Below are 18,420 nucleotides of genomic sequence, written 5' to 3'. Positions count from 1 at the left end.
TTTATTTCTGTATATTTATATTTTTCTGACTGTTATGTATACTTCATAAGCTTCATAGCTTACAACTATAGCTGTTGCCCAGCATGGTGGTGGCACACATCTATGATCTCAGCACTCAGGAGGTAAAGGCAGGAAGATCTCTGAGTTTGAGGTCAGCCTAGTCTATATAGTCAGTTCCAGGCCATGATTATATGGTAAGATCCTGTCTCAAAACAAAACAACAGAACAAAAAAAAAAAAAAAAAAAAAAAAAAACAGTATGTGGTTGAGGGCAGTGGTTGCTCCTGCAGACTCATTTTGGGTCCCAGCACCCATGTCAGGCTGGTTCACAGGTTCCTTTAACTTCATCTCCAGATGAAGGATGGGCCGCGGAAGGCATCTGCACATACATACGCACGTGCATGTGCCCATACACACACACTCACACACACACACACAATGTAAAAATTAAAATCTAAAGCCAAGTATAATTGTCATTTATATAGTTTGAGTTATATAAATAACTCAGGACATAAAAGTTGTCAGTGTCAACCACATTGGTTCCCTGTGGGCATTAGATGCTTCCAGTTTTACACAGGAGGTATAGATAGGGACTCTCCTTGTCCCAAGGTTTTGAGCCTAGTGTGGCCCCCACCGCTATGGTATAACTGCAGAAAGTTCACTCCCAGACTCCCCCTGAGAAGCCCTTGCTGCCCTTACCGGTCTTCAAGACAAATTCTGCTTACTTGGAGCAGTTTTGAACCTCATTGATCATAAAACCCTTAGCTTTTCAAGTTACAAGCTTGTTTGGTCTCTGTTAAATTTATCTAGACTTTTCTTCCCTATAGATGACAACAAGATCTCTCTCTTTATTGTAAAACAAAAACAAAACAACACCTGGGGTAGGACGGTGTGGGGGGGTACTCTTTCCAAGATTCTGTTTGTTGGTTTTTTTTTTTTTTTTTCACCTTTCTTATCTAAAAGAAAGACACAGGGAACCTAAAAAAAAAAAAAAGAAAGAAAAAAAAAGAAAAGAAAAGAAAGAAAGAAAGAAAGAAAGAAAGAAAAAGAAAAATTTATTCTTCATCAAACCCATGTTGGTTTAATGTATTATCCTAGCTTTTTTTTTTTCTTTCTTTCTTTCTTTCTTGACGCTCTGGTTTGTGTCTGTACCACACACGCACAGACTCACCCACTCTTCTGTTTGAGTTGATGTGATCATATACCTTACAGCGTGACCTCTTTTCTTCCTTCCACATGGCAGTTTGTTATGAGACAGTCTCTTTTTTTTAAGAGGAAGCTGGCTCTTGAGGATGTGACACCCTTGGCTCAGCATGGATATGTGGAGTGGCGCAAAATGACTCATGCAAGGTGGCTTCACTCCTTCAGAAGGGCGATGATGTGACTACCTGATTTACACACGCTCTGAATGACTCCGTGCTAATTTTAGCAAAGAAAAATGGTGCTTTTGTTAGTCCCAGAGCTACTGAGTGGCTGAAGCATTTGATTTCTACCGTTTGAGGAAAGTTTTTAATTTTAATATAGTCAGTCTCCAGTGTTGATCCAGTCACAGCTGTGGGTTGACAGTTTACCAACTACCCAGAGGATGACACCACGGTGGTATTTAAACGTTCCTACAGCATGAGAAACAGTAAAGGTAGGATGCTAGGCGGGGTATGTTGTCTCATTCCCACTGTATCATGGCCCTGTTCAGTCCTGGTCTGTGCTCATGAAGCAATGGCGGCACAGAGAGGTTGTCCAAAGCCATGCAGTCTAGGTGTATGCTTTTGGTTTGTTTTCTGTTGCTAATCACATAGCACCCAGGCTAGGTAAGTTAGAAAAGGGTGCCAGGTTGGGAGGTACCACCTGTACTTTCAGCATTTGGGAGGCAAAAGCAGGATGCTTTGAAGTTTGAGGGAAGAAAAGTTGTTCTTTTGGTTATATTCATGGTCCTAGCCCATAGTTGTGGGGCTTATCTGGGAAAGACCTTCTTCCTGGGAGAGGACTATGCACATGGGGCTTCGTTGCTAGGTGACGGGGAACACCAAGCATGTGCTCTGCCTTCCCTGTCTTCCTTCAGAGCCACCAGATTTGGATCCGGGGCTTCCACCTGGTGGCTTTATCTAATCTGTCACCTTCCAAAGGCCCTGCCCCCCAAACTCAAGGCTAGCCCCAGCTCTCTGCTGATCTCACGAAGACTCTGGGACCAGAGCAAGCTTCTTTTAAGGTGTGGGAGTTCAGGCAAATGAGAAGCAGCGGGTAGGAGCAGGACTGCCTCAGGCACCCAGCCCAGGGACGCAGAAGCACGAAGGCCAAGGTAACAGGCTGGTAGCTCAGGGCAGCCTCTTGTGATCCACCGGCTCCAAGAAATGTCACAGTGCTCCCTCTTTCTCATATGCTTCTGGAGTTGATATTTTGGGTGTCCAGCTAGATGTCCTGGGCTGGAAGCCCTAGAAAGGAGTGTCAGGACCTGGAAGGCTGGGGTGTTAGCTGTTGCCCTTATGATGGCTACTGCGTGTTCCTGACCAAATTGGATGGGCATCCTCAGGACACTTACTGTCACTTGGCCAGGAGTGTATTTCATCCAGTGCCTCTCTCACATGCCAACTTTCCCACTTGTTTATAATGAAAAACTTCCCAAGATTCCAGAAGGTTCATAGATTTATGCTGGAGAGTGACTCAGATGCAGTTTTGAATTATATTTATGAGCAAGTTCTTATCTGACATATAAATTGCCATCTCAGTGCAGAAGGATGTTGGTTCCCAGAGTAAGAACTGTCTAGAGGGTTGGCTAAAATTACATTTATGCCTTTGCAGAGACTAATAAAAATGAATTTGGGAAAAACCTTTGTTCAGCAGTGTTAGATATAATAAGAGGGACAGGTTGTTTTAATAATTAGGTTCTCTAAATACAGGCTTTGCTTTTGATATATAAAAGTAATTTTGAGCCATGCACAATGGCTCATGCCTGTAATTCTAACACAGCAAGAGACAGGGAGATCAGGAGTTCAGGGCCAGCTTTAGCTACATAGCAAGTGCAAAGCCAACCTGGCCGACATTAGACCCTGTCTCAAAATCAAAAATCAAATCACAACAGCAACCATTAAGAGTAATTTTTGAGTCAGACATAGTGACTTCAGCTCTGAGGGAAAAAAATCTTAAGCTGGAAGCCAAGGTGGTAGAAAAAAAACCGAAAAGCTGATCCTGGAAGGATGGCTCAGTGGTTAAGAGCTCTTGCTGCTCTTCCAGAGGTCCTGAGTTCACTTCCCAGCTCCACATTGGACTTCCAACAATCACGTGTAACTCTAGCATATGCATAAGTAAGGAGACATAATGGTTCCCTCCCATGTACCAAGAACCACTTACAGTAACACTTACCCAAGTCTCTTTCCTTCCTTCTAACAGTCCATCATGATTGGTCTTGAACTCACTATGTAGATCAGGCTGACTTTAAATTCATATAGCTCTACCAGCTTCTGCCTCCAGAGTGCTGGATTAAATGTGTGCTCACTAATTTACTGTGTGACTGGCTATTATTCTGGTCCAGCTATGCATAAATGCATAGCATCCTAGAAATGCTTGGATTCTTTATGGTTATCCTAGGAGCATCCTCTTTGCTTCTGTTTTGGGTATTATCCCGTGGAGTAAGAAAGGCTGTAAGTGCGATGGGCTAAAGATTTCTCAAATTGTGTGTGTATTTTTTTTTTTAAGAGTAGTAAAGCATTAACTGAAAAATGCCACCTATGCTTTCACCTCTACGTTTATATTTAATGTATAAGAAAAATACATTACACAAGCTGAGCATGGTGTTATAGCTTGAAATTTTAGCATGTGGGAAGCTGAGGCAGGAGGACCACAAGTTCAAGCCAAGCCAAGAATACATAGCTGCAGGCCAGCCTGGGCTAAGAGTGACTAAAATGAGCCCTGTCTTCTTCCCTTCGCAAGAAAGGTGCACAATTCTCTGAAGACTGTTCTTGCTCTACAGTCATTAGCTCTCCAGGGCAAGTTTGCCATTATCCAGTGGTGTGTGTGTGGTGTGTTTGTGTTGTATGTGTGTTGAGTATAAGCGTGTGTGTTTAGTGTGTGTGAGTATTGAATGTGTGTTCAGTGTGAGTGTTGTTTGTATGCGTGTGTGTTGAGTATGTGTACATGTGTGTGTGGTATTAGAGGCCAGGGTTCTTCTGTTTCTCAGCTTCTTCTCTCGGTGGTATACAATGGGTTGCAGATGATATTATCAAAAAGAAAATACTAGTTTTTTTGCTTTTATCTGTATTTTTTGCTCTTTCTAGGTATAAAAGTGACTAAGCTTTGTGATAGTTGGTACAGATGATCATGAATTGACCTTTGACCATAAACATCCGAGCTTATCTATTTGACCTTGAAATATACAGGTCTATATATTATTATTACTATCACTAAGCTTCACTATGAGAACATATACGGTGCCTTAGGTTGTCAGCTAAAGACAGTGTGAGGAGGGCCTGGGAGATAGCTCAGTCCATAAAGCACTTGTCACACAAGCCTGATGACCTCAGGTCCAAAGAACAGGAAAAGGTGTACGGAGGGAATCTACTCCAGAATGTCCTCTGGAACACACACGCACGCACGCACGCACGCACGCACGCACGCACGCACGCACACACACACACACACACACACAGAGAGAGAGGGAGAGAGAGAGAGAGAGAGAGAGAGAGTTTATAAAGGTAACATGACAATATAGTAAAAATTGGCAAAAATGCAAATTTTGTCCTTTTCTGCTCTGCCTCTCTTGTTTATTGTATGTGACTTATAAGTGAAGGTAAATATTGTTGATACATATTCAGAAGCTGCTTGACTAAGAGGAGGGGCGATCTGGAAAGCTAGAGGCTACTATCTTATTTGTTTGCTGATCTATTATTAACAAGTCAGTGTTGAAATTATATGATGTGATGTTTATTGTGTATGAACATAAATAGGACCTTGGTTATCTCAATGGCTCATCTGAGATCATTTAATTAGTCTGCTTAATCTGAGTGCTTCTTATCTCCCACTCTGTTACATTCCGCCAGTGCACTATAATTTAAAATGCAGTACAATTAAAAACTCACCTGAGCTTGGGAGATGTTCCTGTGAGGGATAGAAAGGCTGAGATAAAGGCTGTGTCCCACGGTTTGTGGTTCAGCCGTGATGCCAATGAGTCCAGTGGTGGGCTGTGCAGGTGACCTTGAAGCAGTCTGTTGGAGGGTGTGGATGGTGTTGATGCTGGCATTCCTTCCGCTGATGGACCCCACCCCCACCCCCGCCCCTGTCCCTTTCTCTGTAATCTCTTTGAGTAGCTGTTTTAAATATTGGCTGTCTGCTTGAGGCTATTATTCATCATATAAATTTTGTGTGTCTGCAGGTTAGCTTTATCATTCCTGGGTAAAATTAGAATTGTACCAAAGCTTTAAAGTGTGGATCGGGCTCTTTCTTCGCTGTTCTCCAACCCTAGGATCTCTGATGCTGTTTTAACAGGTGACTGGGTCCCAAGCATCAATGCAAAAGGGGGCTGACTCCAGTTTGTGCAGAGTGCTGCCTGCGTTTCACTTATGGTCCAGAGGAAATCAGTCACCTGTACGTGCATTGCGGGAGTGTCAGCAGTGGTGGCCTCAGGTCCTGGCTTCAGCCTCCGTTCTCGAAGGCTCTTTTTTGATGGATGAAGGGTGAGCAGGGATCTGAGTGACAGGCGAGTCCCCGTGCCAGTGCAGCCACAGGATAAAACACGCTGCAGTGTTGCTGGTGTCAGCCCTGGTACCACACAGAGAACTCTCGTTGCTTCTTGGGACCAGAGGGCCAGCGCTCTCCTCTGGTCCGCTCAGCATCAAGTGACCATGGGAACGCTGGCCTTGAACTCCTTCCTGGCACCATAGTGGCTTCTCTAGACTTTATTATTTTGCAAAAGGTTAATTGTAGCTTTTAATCTTTCCCAGGATTAAATGGGCCCCTTTATAGATTGTGGTTTGCACTGCCAGCCAAACGTGGCTTCCGAGTCCAACAAAGACTTGAAGAGAAACCCCTGACCTTTTCTAAATGCTGTCACAGGACCAGACTGCAGGCCAGACGGCTGCAGCCTGCTGACTGGGTCATTGTTCCAGAGGCATGCACTGTCTCCATTAGAAGGGTTCCAGGTTCAGAAAGAAACGAGGCTTGCCTGACATCTCGGTGGTGTGAGTGGAGAGATGGCAGCTCTGACGAGGTGCTAGCTATGTGTCCCCAGCTCTTGGTGCCCCTCCCATGCCAAAGAAGCTGCGGAAATACCTCCCTTGGAAATTTAGGTGAGCAGGTGAGCAGGGCTCAGCCTGATGCTGGCTGGGAGTTAGTCAAGTCCTGGGAACATTTTGACGGCTGATGGTAGGAAAAGGTAGCTTGGGTTTGTGTTAGGAAATTGCATTTTGCAAAGGAGATCTGGTTTGAAGTGTTGGGGTGCCTCAGGGGCAGACGGGGTGGGGGGAGGTCACAGCAGAGCTGAGTGTGGTAGCATCTTGACCTGAGCAAGGCCAGTGCACTCCCTGGCAGCCTGTGTGCTGTGGATCCTGCCTCAGCTCCTCTCTCTGCCTCCTTATTTTCTTACTCGGTGAAGCTTTGTGCAGGTCCACTTTGTCACTGCCCCCTGCCCACCGCTTGAGGACAGTGACCGAGCAATTGCCCAGCCTGTTCTGGGGTGTCTCCAGGAGTGATGCAGACACTGTACTTAAGGGCTGGCATGGGAGGGGCCACTCCGTCCAGCCTTCTGTTTGTGAGTTCTGAGAATTCCGTTTAAAAATCCTCATAGCTACTTTTGAATCAGGCTTTGTTCATAAGGTCAGCCAAGAGGTGTTAGCTAGTGCTGAGGTGTTGTGCCTCGACCTCCCTGCTCTGTGGAGTTTGCAGCTCAGTTAATAATTAAAGCAATCAGTTAACAGGGCCAATGAGGACGGAAGAGCTGCAGAGAAGGGCAGCTTCCTGGGAGAGATGTCATCTCTGCTGTGACCTGAAGGGTGACAAAGCACTGCCCAGACTGTAGGGCCATGTCATGTGGCCATGATGGGAGGGCCACTCCTCAGTCAGTCAGGCAGGCCAGGGGCCAAGTCCCAGCCAGCTGTCCCAGTCTCGATGAAGAGACAGATCATTTACTGCTGTGAGCTTTCTTGTGTTCATGGCTGTAGGGAATTGGCAAAGGAAAACACACGCACAAAAGACAATGCACGTGAAATTCCTGGGATACCAGGTGCTACTGTGAATATTTGTTAGTATTTTCAAAACCGTGCTTAAGGTTTGTTCATTTTTATTGTGTGAATTCTGCTCCCCAAAGTACTGTCAGCATGCAGAAATGTTGTGGTTTACATGTAGACTATGAATGGGGTGAGGAAGGTGGCGAGGTAGGCTGAGCCCTCTTACAGGATGGACAGGCAGGGTCTGAGGACTGAGCAGCACCCACGGCTTAGCTGGCAGGTGTTGGAGGCTCAGGAACCTGAGCTGTTCCTCCGGAACCTGAGTTGTTCTTGCTAACAGTGTGTGGGTGGTCAGAACGTTTTTATCAGCAGGCTTTCACCAGATCAAACACAAGCATGCTAGAGTCTCCAAAACTAACAAGTGATTATTCACAGTACATGTGCAGTCTGAGTCCCGATCATGGGTGGTGTGTGTTTGTTTGTGTGTGGCACCATGGACTTTAGCCTCAACCAGATGTGGTGAGCAGAATTAAAGGAGCGTGACATTTCAGGAAGGAGATCTGAAGATGGAAGAGAAGGAAAATAAGAAACCATAGCAGCTGGGCATCTGCGGGTGGGAGGCGCGCTGGCCTGGGTCATACTGATGGGTATTGAAGCAGGTGGGGGGCACCGGGGGTTGAGGTATGGCCTGGGCTCTCCTTGCCTCGCCACTGGAGTGCTCGGCAGGTAAGGTTTCCATGGTTTTGATCTGTGTCCCGTCCTCTGAATCAGATCGTCCTGGTATTTGTCGAGCAAAGAGGGTGACCTGTATCTGTCAGAGCTGTCAGCAGAGGCTAACTGCTTCCTCATGGCTGACTACATCCTGCAGAGTGGAGCCAGAGCTGGGAGGGGCCTGCTTGCTCTTCAGGTCCTGGGCCTGCTCTGCACTAACTAGACCAGCTCTGGAAGCATGGTGGGGGAGGTTGCTTCTGTTCACCAGTTACAAGAATTGACGTAGGAACAGAACTGATCTGTAGCTCGTTAGAGGGAGCAGGCAGCATGCCTAACCTGTGAACACAGGACCCAGCTCTCTCACACTGTGCTCTGTCATCTTATTTTCTCAACCTGAAAAACAGAGAAATAAGCTAAAAACTTGATAGCGGTTTCTCCGTAGATATTTGTGTTTGAAAAGAGGAATACATTTGGAAGCTCTACTCAGTGTCACCTGCTGGCCTGTGGGTTTTTTTTTTTGTTTGTTTGTTTGTTTTTTTGTTTGTTTGTTTGTTTGTTTGCTTGGTTTGGTTTTGTTTTAAAAAGACAGGGTTTCTCTGTGTTGCTTTGGAGCCTGTCCTGGAACTCACTTTGTAGACCCGGCTGGCCTCAAACTCACAAAGATGCACTTGCCTTGCTTCCTGAGTGCTAGGATTAAAGGCATGCACCACCAACCCCCAGCTACTTACTATGCATGTCTGTAAATGCTGGGTTATTCCCAGCACTAGAGAAATTGAGATTGGATGACCTTGAGTTCAAGGCCAGCCTGGGATACATAAGAACCCTGTCTCCAGAAACTAAAGAAGAAACCTGTCACTGCAGTAGAAAGATCCTGGCATATAACAAGTGTTTAAAAACTGAAGTTACGCTGTTGCTGGTTGTGATGACACATGCCTTTGATTTCAGCACTTGGGAGGCAGAAGCAGGCGGATCTCTGAGGTTGAGGGCAGCTTGGTCTACAGAGTGAGTTCCAGGACAGCCAGAGCCACACAAATAAACCTTGTCTCGAGCCTCCCACCCCCAGAAAAAGAAATTAGTTTCCCCTGCCCTGAGTTTCAAGCTGTGGTAGTGTGTGTCCCAGCATTCAGCTTCACCTGTAACACACACACACACACACACACACACACACACACACGGGCATGGCTGAGCAGGACATTGCTACTAGAGCTTCTAAAGAAGTCTTGAAGTCTATGCTCATCCATGATGCCTGGACACATGAACTTCACGAAGCTGCCCCGGCCTTAAACAAGCGCCAAGCCCATCTCTGTGTTTGCATCTAATGTGACAGGCCTGAATAGGTTAAGTTGGTGGGAGCCTTTGCATGTAGCACCAAGTCAACCTAGTTAGGGTTGGTGACAACAAGAAACTGGGGGGGGGGGGGACGGAGAAGGGAAACCCCATAAAGTGGTTGGTTGCAGTTGTGTGTGGCTAAGAACTACATCAAAGAATCTCAGGTCAAGGGTGCCATCAAAAAGTACTTCAAATGGAAGAGTGGATGATATGCTGGCTCATTTAGAGTAGAAATTATAGAGAGAATGTTTTCTGACCATAATGTAAATCACACTGGAAGTCAGTGACAGAAAAGTATCTTTAAAATTCCCAAGTGCTTGAAAATTAAACAGCATCCTTCTAAATAGCATGTGGAAGGGAAGTTAGGAATCATTTCCGATTGAATGGGATAAAAACGCGGCATCAACATATTTCATTGAGTGTAGGATTTAGGAGGATCTGTAACAGTAGTACAAGTTTGTGTTCAAACAGAGAAGCATTTGAGAGAAGTGCGGATTCCTGAGAGGACTAAGAGACGGGACGTCACCGCAGACTCTCTAGACATTGAAAGGTCAGAGGGGTACAGTCCTGCAGTGCGGGAGGGTCTGACTTTGAGCCTCCAGCCTCTGTGTAAAAAAAAAGCAAGCTGTGCTCGCCAGCCTGGCCCCAGGGTGGATGAGACCCCGTCTCAAGAGAATAAGGCAGGGGGTGGCAGAGCAGGGCACCTAGCATCTTGTGGTATTTGTCAGACTAGATGGACTAACCTGGCCTCCACTCTGGACACAGGTAAATCCCCACACACATGCACAGACCCAAAGATTACAGTGAAATCACACTATGGCCAGAAGTTGGGAACTTAGCAGGAATGAATTCTTTGCAGACCTTGGTTTTATAGTTCAAACGATAAAAAGGCAAGCCCAGTGGCACATTCCTGTAATCCCTGTATTTAGGAGGCAGAGGCAGGAGAATCTCAAGTATAAGATGAGTCTTTATTTAAAAAACAAACAACAACAACAAAGAAACCCAAACATGTCATTTGACTAGCCCATTAGAGGTTAAATAAATTGATTTCATGGTTTAAATTTTTTTAAGTTTTCCTACAATGAAAACTCTTAAGTTCGTTTGCAAAATCTCAAATAGAAGAAATAATGTGAATTCTACATGAATGTCCAGAAAAGAGAAGGAAGGATTTCACATGAGTTTGGTTGCTCTTGGACACAAGAAGAGGTCACTGGATCCCTGCAGCTAGAGTTACAGGCAGTTAGTTGTGAGCCACCTCTTGTCAGTGCTGGGACTTGAACTCAGGTCCTCTCTAAGAGAAAGGAATGCTTGTAATCATAGAGTCATCTCTGCAGCCCCAAAGCATTATTTTTCATTGTGTATATATGGGTGGGGCTGTGTGAGAGTAGGTGCATTTGCACACAGATGCCTTTGGATTCCCTGGAATGGAAATTGCGGGTGATTATGAGCCCCACCAGTGTGGGTGCTGGTCCCTGAACTTGGGTCCTTGAGTGAGGAGCCTGCTCTCTAACCACTGAGCCATCTTTACAGCCCAGCCTAACTCATGATGCTTGCTGAAGTTAAAGATATAGCATGAAAACTAGATTATTTGCCCTAATCAACTTAGAAAGACATTAACAAATCAAATTGAACCATGTAGATAAAGGAGAAAGAGTTTCAAGGTGAACCTTTAGTGGTAGAGTACTTGTTTGGCCTGCTCAAAGCTCTGAACCCTATTCCCCCCCCACACACACACACACACACGGAGCAGGAGGGGGTACAGAACCTTGATTTGTACTGTCCCCTGGTTTCTCTTGTGTAAACATTTTCACCATGACCAGGTTCAGGCTCCCAGGGTGAAATCACTGAACATGGAGTTGGAAATGTATAGACATTGGCTGTCAAGAACTGGGATGATTTGGTTTCAACATGTAATGTCCAGTGTTGTCAGTAATCCCAATAATGCAAGATGGAGTCAACATTTAGTCAGTATTCACTACAACAACGAATGTAACTCAGCACAATAACAAACAAAGGAGAGGGACATTCTCCACGGCAGTGCATGCCAGTAATGCCAATACTCTGGAGGCAGAAATAAAAGGATCTCTGCAAGTTTGGCACCGGCCTGCCAACATAGTGAGACCCCATGTTTAAAAAAAGGGTGGGGTGGGGTGGGAGATGGCTTGGTAAGTAGAATGCTTGTAGCACAAGCGTTAGGACCCATGTCTCTAGCACCATGTAAACCAGCGCTAGATGTGGGAGCGCATGTCTGTAACTCCGTACTAGAGCCAGAGACGGGCAGATCCCAGGGCTCTCGGGGCAGCTATTCTAGCTGAACAACAGATTCCAGGCCCAGGAATCTGGCTGAGGAATACCTCCTTATTCATTCTCTCTCTCTCTCTCTCTCTCTCTCTCTCTCTCTCTCTCTCTCATACTCACATAACCCAAGAAAGGAAAAGGTGAAACCTTATAATATTTGTTTATTTAATTTTTTTAATTTGTTTTATTTTGTTTATTTTAATTTGTTTATTTAATTTTTATGATGGTAAAATAATTTGATGTAATCTTCTGACCCCGAGTCCCCATCCAGCCACCTTTGAAGCGGTAAGGTACATTGTGCGTCCATTGCTGCCACAGGAGCCCTTGAAATTCAGACTCTTGCTTGAGGACACAAAACATTTTCATTAGCCTAGAGAGTTTGTCTTTTCTCTTAGCAATTCAGTATGTTTTACACTTTTCTTTGGCTGCTGAGTTCTAAGCCGTTGTCCAGATGGGCCTTCAACTCAAGCGATTCTCCTGCCTCAGGCCTGAGACCTGAGATTAGATACTGCAGCCTCCACACCTAGGAAGCTGTGCTCTCGTATGTTGAGGACAATAAAAATGGCCCTTCTGGGAGGAGTAAAGCAATGGCAAAGCACATGAAACCTTGACATTAAGCCTTGGCCTCAGTCGCAAGCGCCCAGATTCCATCTAGTATTCCCCACACCGATACTCGTGGAAGACAGTTCTTTTCAGGAGGTTTATGGTAAACCACTGCGGCCAGGCACAGCAGATAGGAGGGAAAGACTTTTAATCATTGTTCATCAGAGGTTAAGTCTGCTGGGCCATGCTTTCATCATGGTATTCCATCATGGTACCCAAACAATGTAATTTGAGAACACTTTACATTTCACACAGTTGTCCCCACCCCCAGCAGGCGCTCTGACAGTCCATCTGCTTCGATCCTCCTGTGTTAGGGATTGCCTCTCCCCCTCGGGTCATTGCTGGTTCATTTTCAGATGCTAGACTGTCCCCTTCCCATGAACACTGCTTACTCATGCAATGTCTGAGTAAGCACATAAATGCTGCTCGTGGTCAGTAACTCAGAGAGGGGAGAGTGAAAGCCTCCCAGCCCATGCAGAACAAGTCTCCTGAGTCATGTGAGTCAGTGTAGCTGGTTCATAAGTTTTACCACCCCCACCCCCCACCCCCACACACAGATAAGTGTGTTTGGCGCCTTGTACTGGGGCAGCCTTTTCATGATGATGTCTCTTAGTCATATTCTGGTAGGCCAATGGGAGGAAGACCCCGTTCCCTACTCTCTGGTGGGTATTGTTTGGTCAAGAATCATCCTATCCTGTTTCTTTTTTAGTTCCTAACTTTTTCCCAGGACCTTCTCCCGGGAGCTACACAAGTGCTCCACCACTGCCTCCCAGCCTCTAGACTCCTTTAAATCTTAGTATCTGCTGCTGCTGCTGGACAGATGGCTCAGTGGTTAGAAGCACTTGCTTTTGTGAAGGACCTGGTTTGGTTCCCAGTACCCTCATGCAGCTTCCCAACCACTTTTGTGCAAGTGGCGCACATGCTCGCATGCAGGCAAAACATTCACACACATCAAAAAATAAATCTTAAAAAAAGATCTTTGTAATCAGCCCTAGCATTTGGCTTGACTGTGGATTTGATGCACTGTGGCGATGGATGGACAAATGGAGGGGGTTCTGGGGTCTCCTCATTCTCTGAGGCTTTCTGGTCAACACTGATGAGGAACTCAAATATTTACCATGGAAACACATTCCCAGTTCTAGTTGTTTCAAGTAGTACTTGTCTCCTCATTACAAAGTGAGCCAGGGGACTCAGTTAATATTTCTTATGGATCTTTTAGGAGGTCTCAGTGACTCCCAAAATCTGAAAGAATGCTCTGTGGCGGGCGAAGTGTTAAGTGATAATACTGATTACAGTTATAAACATTGGTACTGTCTGTTTGCTGTTCTGATGTTTTGTTAGCATATATTATCATACAAAATGATGGGTTTCTTTGAGTTCATGTTTATAAATTGTGTACTTTGCTTATTTTTATGCCTTTTGTGTTCTGTTTGTGCACTTCAATAAATGTAAATGTTATTTTTGAGATCCATGTATAAAACTGGGCCTGGTGGCATAGGTCTATAACCTCTGCTACTCAGGCCAAAGCTAGGGGCTCAAAAATTCAAGGTTTGACCGAGTGCCCTAGTAAGACCCTGTCTCAACGGAGGGAGTGGGGCCTGGAGAGGCGGCTTAGGGGTGAAAAGCAGTTTCTGTTCCTCTAGCCCCAATGTCCTCTCACAGCTTCCTGTAACTCAGCTTGAGGGTCTGCTGTCCTTTTCTGGCCCCTGTGAGTACCCACATACATGTATACACACACATACACAGACATACACATGCACATAAATAAAAGCAAGACAAATCCAGGGGCTGGAGTGATGCCTTAGCGCTTAAGAGCCGTTGCTGTTCTTGCAGAGGACCCGGGTTTGGCTCTCAGTACCTACATGGTGGTGTGCAAGCACCTGCCACTCCAGCTCCAGGTGGATCTGACTCCCTTTTTCTCCTCCTCAGGCACCAAGGAAGCACACAGATAGATACATGCAGGCAAATCACTCACCCATAAAATAAGTCTTTAAAACTTTGAAAAACACAAAAACAAGCCACCATATGAATACTTTTGTACCAGTTCGAGGCTGGGTCAGGCTGCGGAGCACTGCTGTAATCACTTAAATTACCGTAGGAACTATGGCATGTTGGTTGTGCCTGTTTGTTTATTTGCTGTCTGATTCTCACTCATCTGCTTTTCACTCATTGTATGATTTCTGTAAGGTACCTGTCACAGTGTCATTGAAATAGGCTAGTAAGTTTCTAAGTCTTAGAGGAATGGTAACAGGAGTTCATGGGGTCTGCAAAGTGTCAAAGATTGTTTGCAGGTAGGCTGGGAACAGCAGAAGTTTGACTGATTTAGAAAGCTAGACTAGGTGCTGGTAAAATGGCTTAGTAGGTAAAGATTCTTGCTGCCAAGCTTGTCATGGAATTAATTCATTCTGAGTCCCACATGGTGGAAGAAACGACCTGCCTTCCTTCCAGCTGTCTTCTGACCTCCATGGGTGCACTGTGGCATACATGTAATAAACAAACAACTAAATAAACATAATCTAAAGACTACACCAGACTGGGAGTCGGGCATGGTGACCCACACCAGTAATCACAGCACTCAGACCGTGGAGGTAGGGGGATCACAAGTTTTTGGCTAGCCTGAGCTGTATTGTCACACACAGCCAGGCCAGATCAGTGCTCATTCCCAAGGGAGATTAGGCAAGGAGCCTTGCTCCATGACGTACGTAAGACTTGAGTTTCTCCTTTTGCTTGGTGGCTTAGAAAAGAATCGTTTGTTTAGGATGGTAGGTATTACTATGCTACCTCCCCAAATTTTAGTTACTAAAACCATACCAAATTGCTCTTCAGCACTCAGCACTGGGAAGTTATCACTGCGAATGGTGAGTTTCCATCCTGATGTCCAGGACACCGGCTGTTTGCACACTATTCACTCTTACTCATAAAGGTGTTTTTCCATCAGGGATGGATGAACGAGATTTACAACTATGATCCAGAAACTTACCATGCGACTTTGACACACTCAGTCTTTGTCCGGCTTGAGGGTGGAACCTTAAGACTTTCAAAACCCAACAAAAACATATCCAGGAGGGCAAGCTACAATGAAACAAAGCCAGAAGTCACCTACATCAGCCAGAAAATCTACGACCTCTCAGACAGCAAGGTGAGTCTGGGTAATTTTGGAAGCAGAGCTTGAATGAATGAGAAGCATTTGGAACCTTGATTGCCATACTGCACCCCACCCCACCCCACAATGATATTGTTTATAGGCCAGCATCTCTGACAGCAACTGTGAATCACAGGGCATCCTTTGGGTGGGCTCATAGCCTGGATCTCTGTGACCTTCCAGTGTGGAGCTTGTGTTGCAGCTCCATGGACCTCATCTCCAGGAATAAGGGCTCTCTGCACTCAGAATTTTGACTTTAAAAGCTGATTATAGGGTCCATCCCCAGCACCACAGTAGTGGCACAGACCTGTACTCTCGGGAGGCCAAAGTGGGAGGATCCCCATGATAGAGCCTAGGCTACATAGTTTGAGGCCAGGTTGAACTATGTCATGGAATCCTGTCTCAATCTGCTACCTCCATACACACCCTGGGGGAGAGGGGGGGGCTGGATTTTTAGTCTAAAAGTGATATGTTGTGGTACCACGTATTGATAAAGGCTCTGTAATGTGTAAAAATTGTGCACATGCCAGTATGTTTCTCTCCCCCCTTTCTCTCTCTCTCTCTCTCTCTCTCTCTCTCTCTCTCTCTCTCTCTGCCTCTCTCTCTCTCTCTGTCTCTGTCTCTCTCTCTCTCTCTCTCTCTCTCTCTCTCTCTCTCTCATTTTTCGAGACAGGATTTCTCTGTGTAGCTTTGGAGCCTGTCCTGGCATTCACAATGTAGACCAGGCTGGCCTTGAACTCACAGAAGTTCACCCGCTTCTGCCTCTGCCTCCCAAGCACTGGGGTTAAAGGTGTGTGCCACCACGGCCCAGCTTTGATAAGATATTATTTATATTTTTGTAGAAAATATACATTTATTACACACAGGCATAGGTTCTCCTTTCTTATAACTAGTGTGAATGGTCTTTAAGTTCCTCCACAGTAATGGAAGTATGTAAAGTAGTTGCTATATAGATTCATCCTTGAATTGATTCCCAGCATTGACCTGCACTTCCTGTCCCCCACCGCACCCCCAGCTTAAGGGTCACCTAGGGCCATTAACCCAGTTGGCTAATGTATCTAATGTATCTAAGCCTTTTGATAATAATCAGAGTAATGTTGCTACTCTGCTACTGCTGCCTAAGAATGAAAGATATCCATAGCTCGTGTGTAGTTCTTAAATATGTACACTTCGGAATTTTGAGAAATAGCAAGTAATTTCTAAAAATGTATCCTGTGTTCTACAGTCAGGTTGCAGACAGTTAGTGAAAGTTATTTAACTTCCATCGTTTTAGTCAAAGGCTCAGAAAGGTTAACCTTTCTGCTACATGTAACATTGATGCACAGCGGGGAATAGTCTTTAGTATGTAAAGCATCCGTTGCCTTTCTCCATAGATTTATCTTGTTCCTAAAAGTCTGGCTCGCAAACGAATCTGGAATAAAAAGTACCCCATTTGCATCGAGCTTGGTCAGCAAGATGACTTCATGTCGAAGGCTCAGACGGATCGGGACACTTGTGAGGAGAAGCCACCTGCTGAGAAAGAGCCGGCAAGCGAAGACCTTAAGAAGCCACCGCAGCCTCAAGAGGGGACAAAATCTAGCCAGAGAGACCTGACACTGTACCTGTTTGGGAGAACCGGCCGGGAGAAAGAAGAGTGGTTTAGGAGGTTCATCCTGGCCTCTAAGCTGAAGTCGGACCTCAAGAAGCCGCCTGGGGTTTCTGGAAGCAAGTCAGGTAATAGCGTTTGTGCTAAGTGTGTATGTGTTTAAAGGGCTGATGGGAAGAGTAAGAGGGAGTGCCAGGCAGGCAGGCAGGCAGTTCAGCACTCTCTGCCACCTCAAGCATCTTGTCATGACATGTATACCTTTTACAGTAACCACTCTTTGTACTGAGGCATCTTTCCGGTGGTAGTGCATTTGCAGGGTTATGTGGTTAGCCTATGGTGGCACCCTGGGACTCTCTCTTCTTAGTACTCTCGGAAAAGCAGCTACAGGAGACCCTTGTCAGAAGAAAGTGTAAGAGCAGCATGGTGGCACATACCTTTAATCTCGGGACTAGACAGTCAGGCAGGTGGGTCTCTGGGAGTAAGAAGCTAGCCTCGTCTACATAGTGAATACCAGGCCACCCAGAGCTACACAGTGAGAGCCCTGCCTCTGCCACCCAACTGTTGGGACTAAAGGCATGTGCCACCAAGCCCAGATGCATTTGGTTATTCTTAATGACTTGCACTTATGACACAGTGGTAAGAACCAGGAATGTGGGAGGCCTTGGTACCTGTCTCACACTGAAATCAAGCAAGCCTTCACTCTCACACTATCAATACCTTGATTAGCCCGAGCTCCTTTAAAACACTGAGGAGCTGAGATGGAATTTAAGGTACCAGGTGAAGACTGCTGTATCTCAAAGCCACTGCCGGACAGTTTACATATTAAAGACCACCTACCTTGTTCGTCAGTGTTACACTATCAGAAAGGTTAGCCTTTCTGAGCCTGACTAAAACAATGGAAGTTAATGTATGAACAGCCACTGCCCAGCTGGCTTCTTATCAGCTGTGACGGTGACACTGCGGCTGAACCTCCCGTGACCAGGCACCTCTGTAAATACCACAGAAGTCCTGCTGGCTGACTCAGCCTGCCCTCTCTTGGGGGTAGTATCACTTAGAGACAAAGGTTTTGCTGGCACAGCTCACAGTTCAGGCTCTGGCTCAGGAGATCCAAGCAAGGATGGAGATTCCTAGTTTCCAGCACTCAGATCCAGCTTAGTCAGAAGTGGCTACAGGAGGAACAGAACCCGGGAAGAGCAGGAAAGCCTGGAGCTCCCTGAGACAGTTCCAGCATGGTGTTGCCAAGAGCCAGCCACGAAATCTAGAGTGGTGACAGCTCCTATGCTCTGTCCCCGCCAGGTGAAGAAGCTGCCCCGTGGCAGGAGACAATAGCCATACCATAGTCAGGTTCTATCCTTGAATTGGGGTTGGGGAGAATGTTTGGCTCTGTCTTTATTAACTAAATTCTAGAGTTTATTTGGGTAGCTCTTCGTTTTCTCCTAAAGTCCTTCTCTTCCTCCAAATTCCAATCTAGGACAACACCACATTGGGTTTAGTTTTCATCTATTAAAAGAAATGGTGTGGGCGGGAGTACAGCATCGTTCTGACATTTAAAATAATGGTAAACCTTGAAGTGATTTGAGAATGATAAAGGGTTATGAAAAG

At 45.7% G+C, this 18,420-nt stretch overlaps 1 protein-coding gene across 4 annotated transcripts in view; it reads left to right on the top strand.

Moving 5' to 3' along the window:
- Positions 1-18,420, top strand: part of Tex2 (testis expressed 2) — a 101,521-nt gene that overhangs the window by 48,470 nt on the left and 34,631 nt on the right. For all 4 annotated transcript variants that reach the window (XM_051179205.1, XM_051179187.1, XM_051179200.1 and 1 more), the window contains exons 3-4: positions 15,030-15,230; positions 16,607-16,946. In XM_051179205.1, coding sequence (XP_051035162.1) covers positions 15,030-15,230; positions 16,607-16,946 — 541 coding nt within the window. The remainder of the gene's footprint in view (positions 1-15,029; positions 15,231-16,606; positions 16,947-18,420) is intronic.

This window comes from Phodopus roborovskii, unplaced genomic scaffold (assembly GCF_943737965.1).
Source record: "Phodopus roborovskii unplaced genomic scaffold, PHOROB, whole genome shotgun sequence".
Taxonomy (NCBI): Eukaryota; Metazoa; Chordata; class Mammalia; order Rodentia; family Cricetidae; genus Phodopus; species Phodopus roborovskii.
This window is presented reverse-complemented; position numbering and strand designations above follow the sequence as displayed.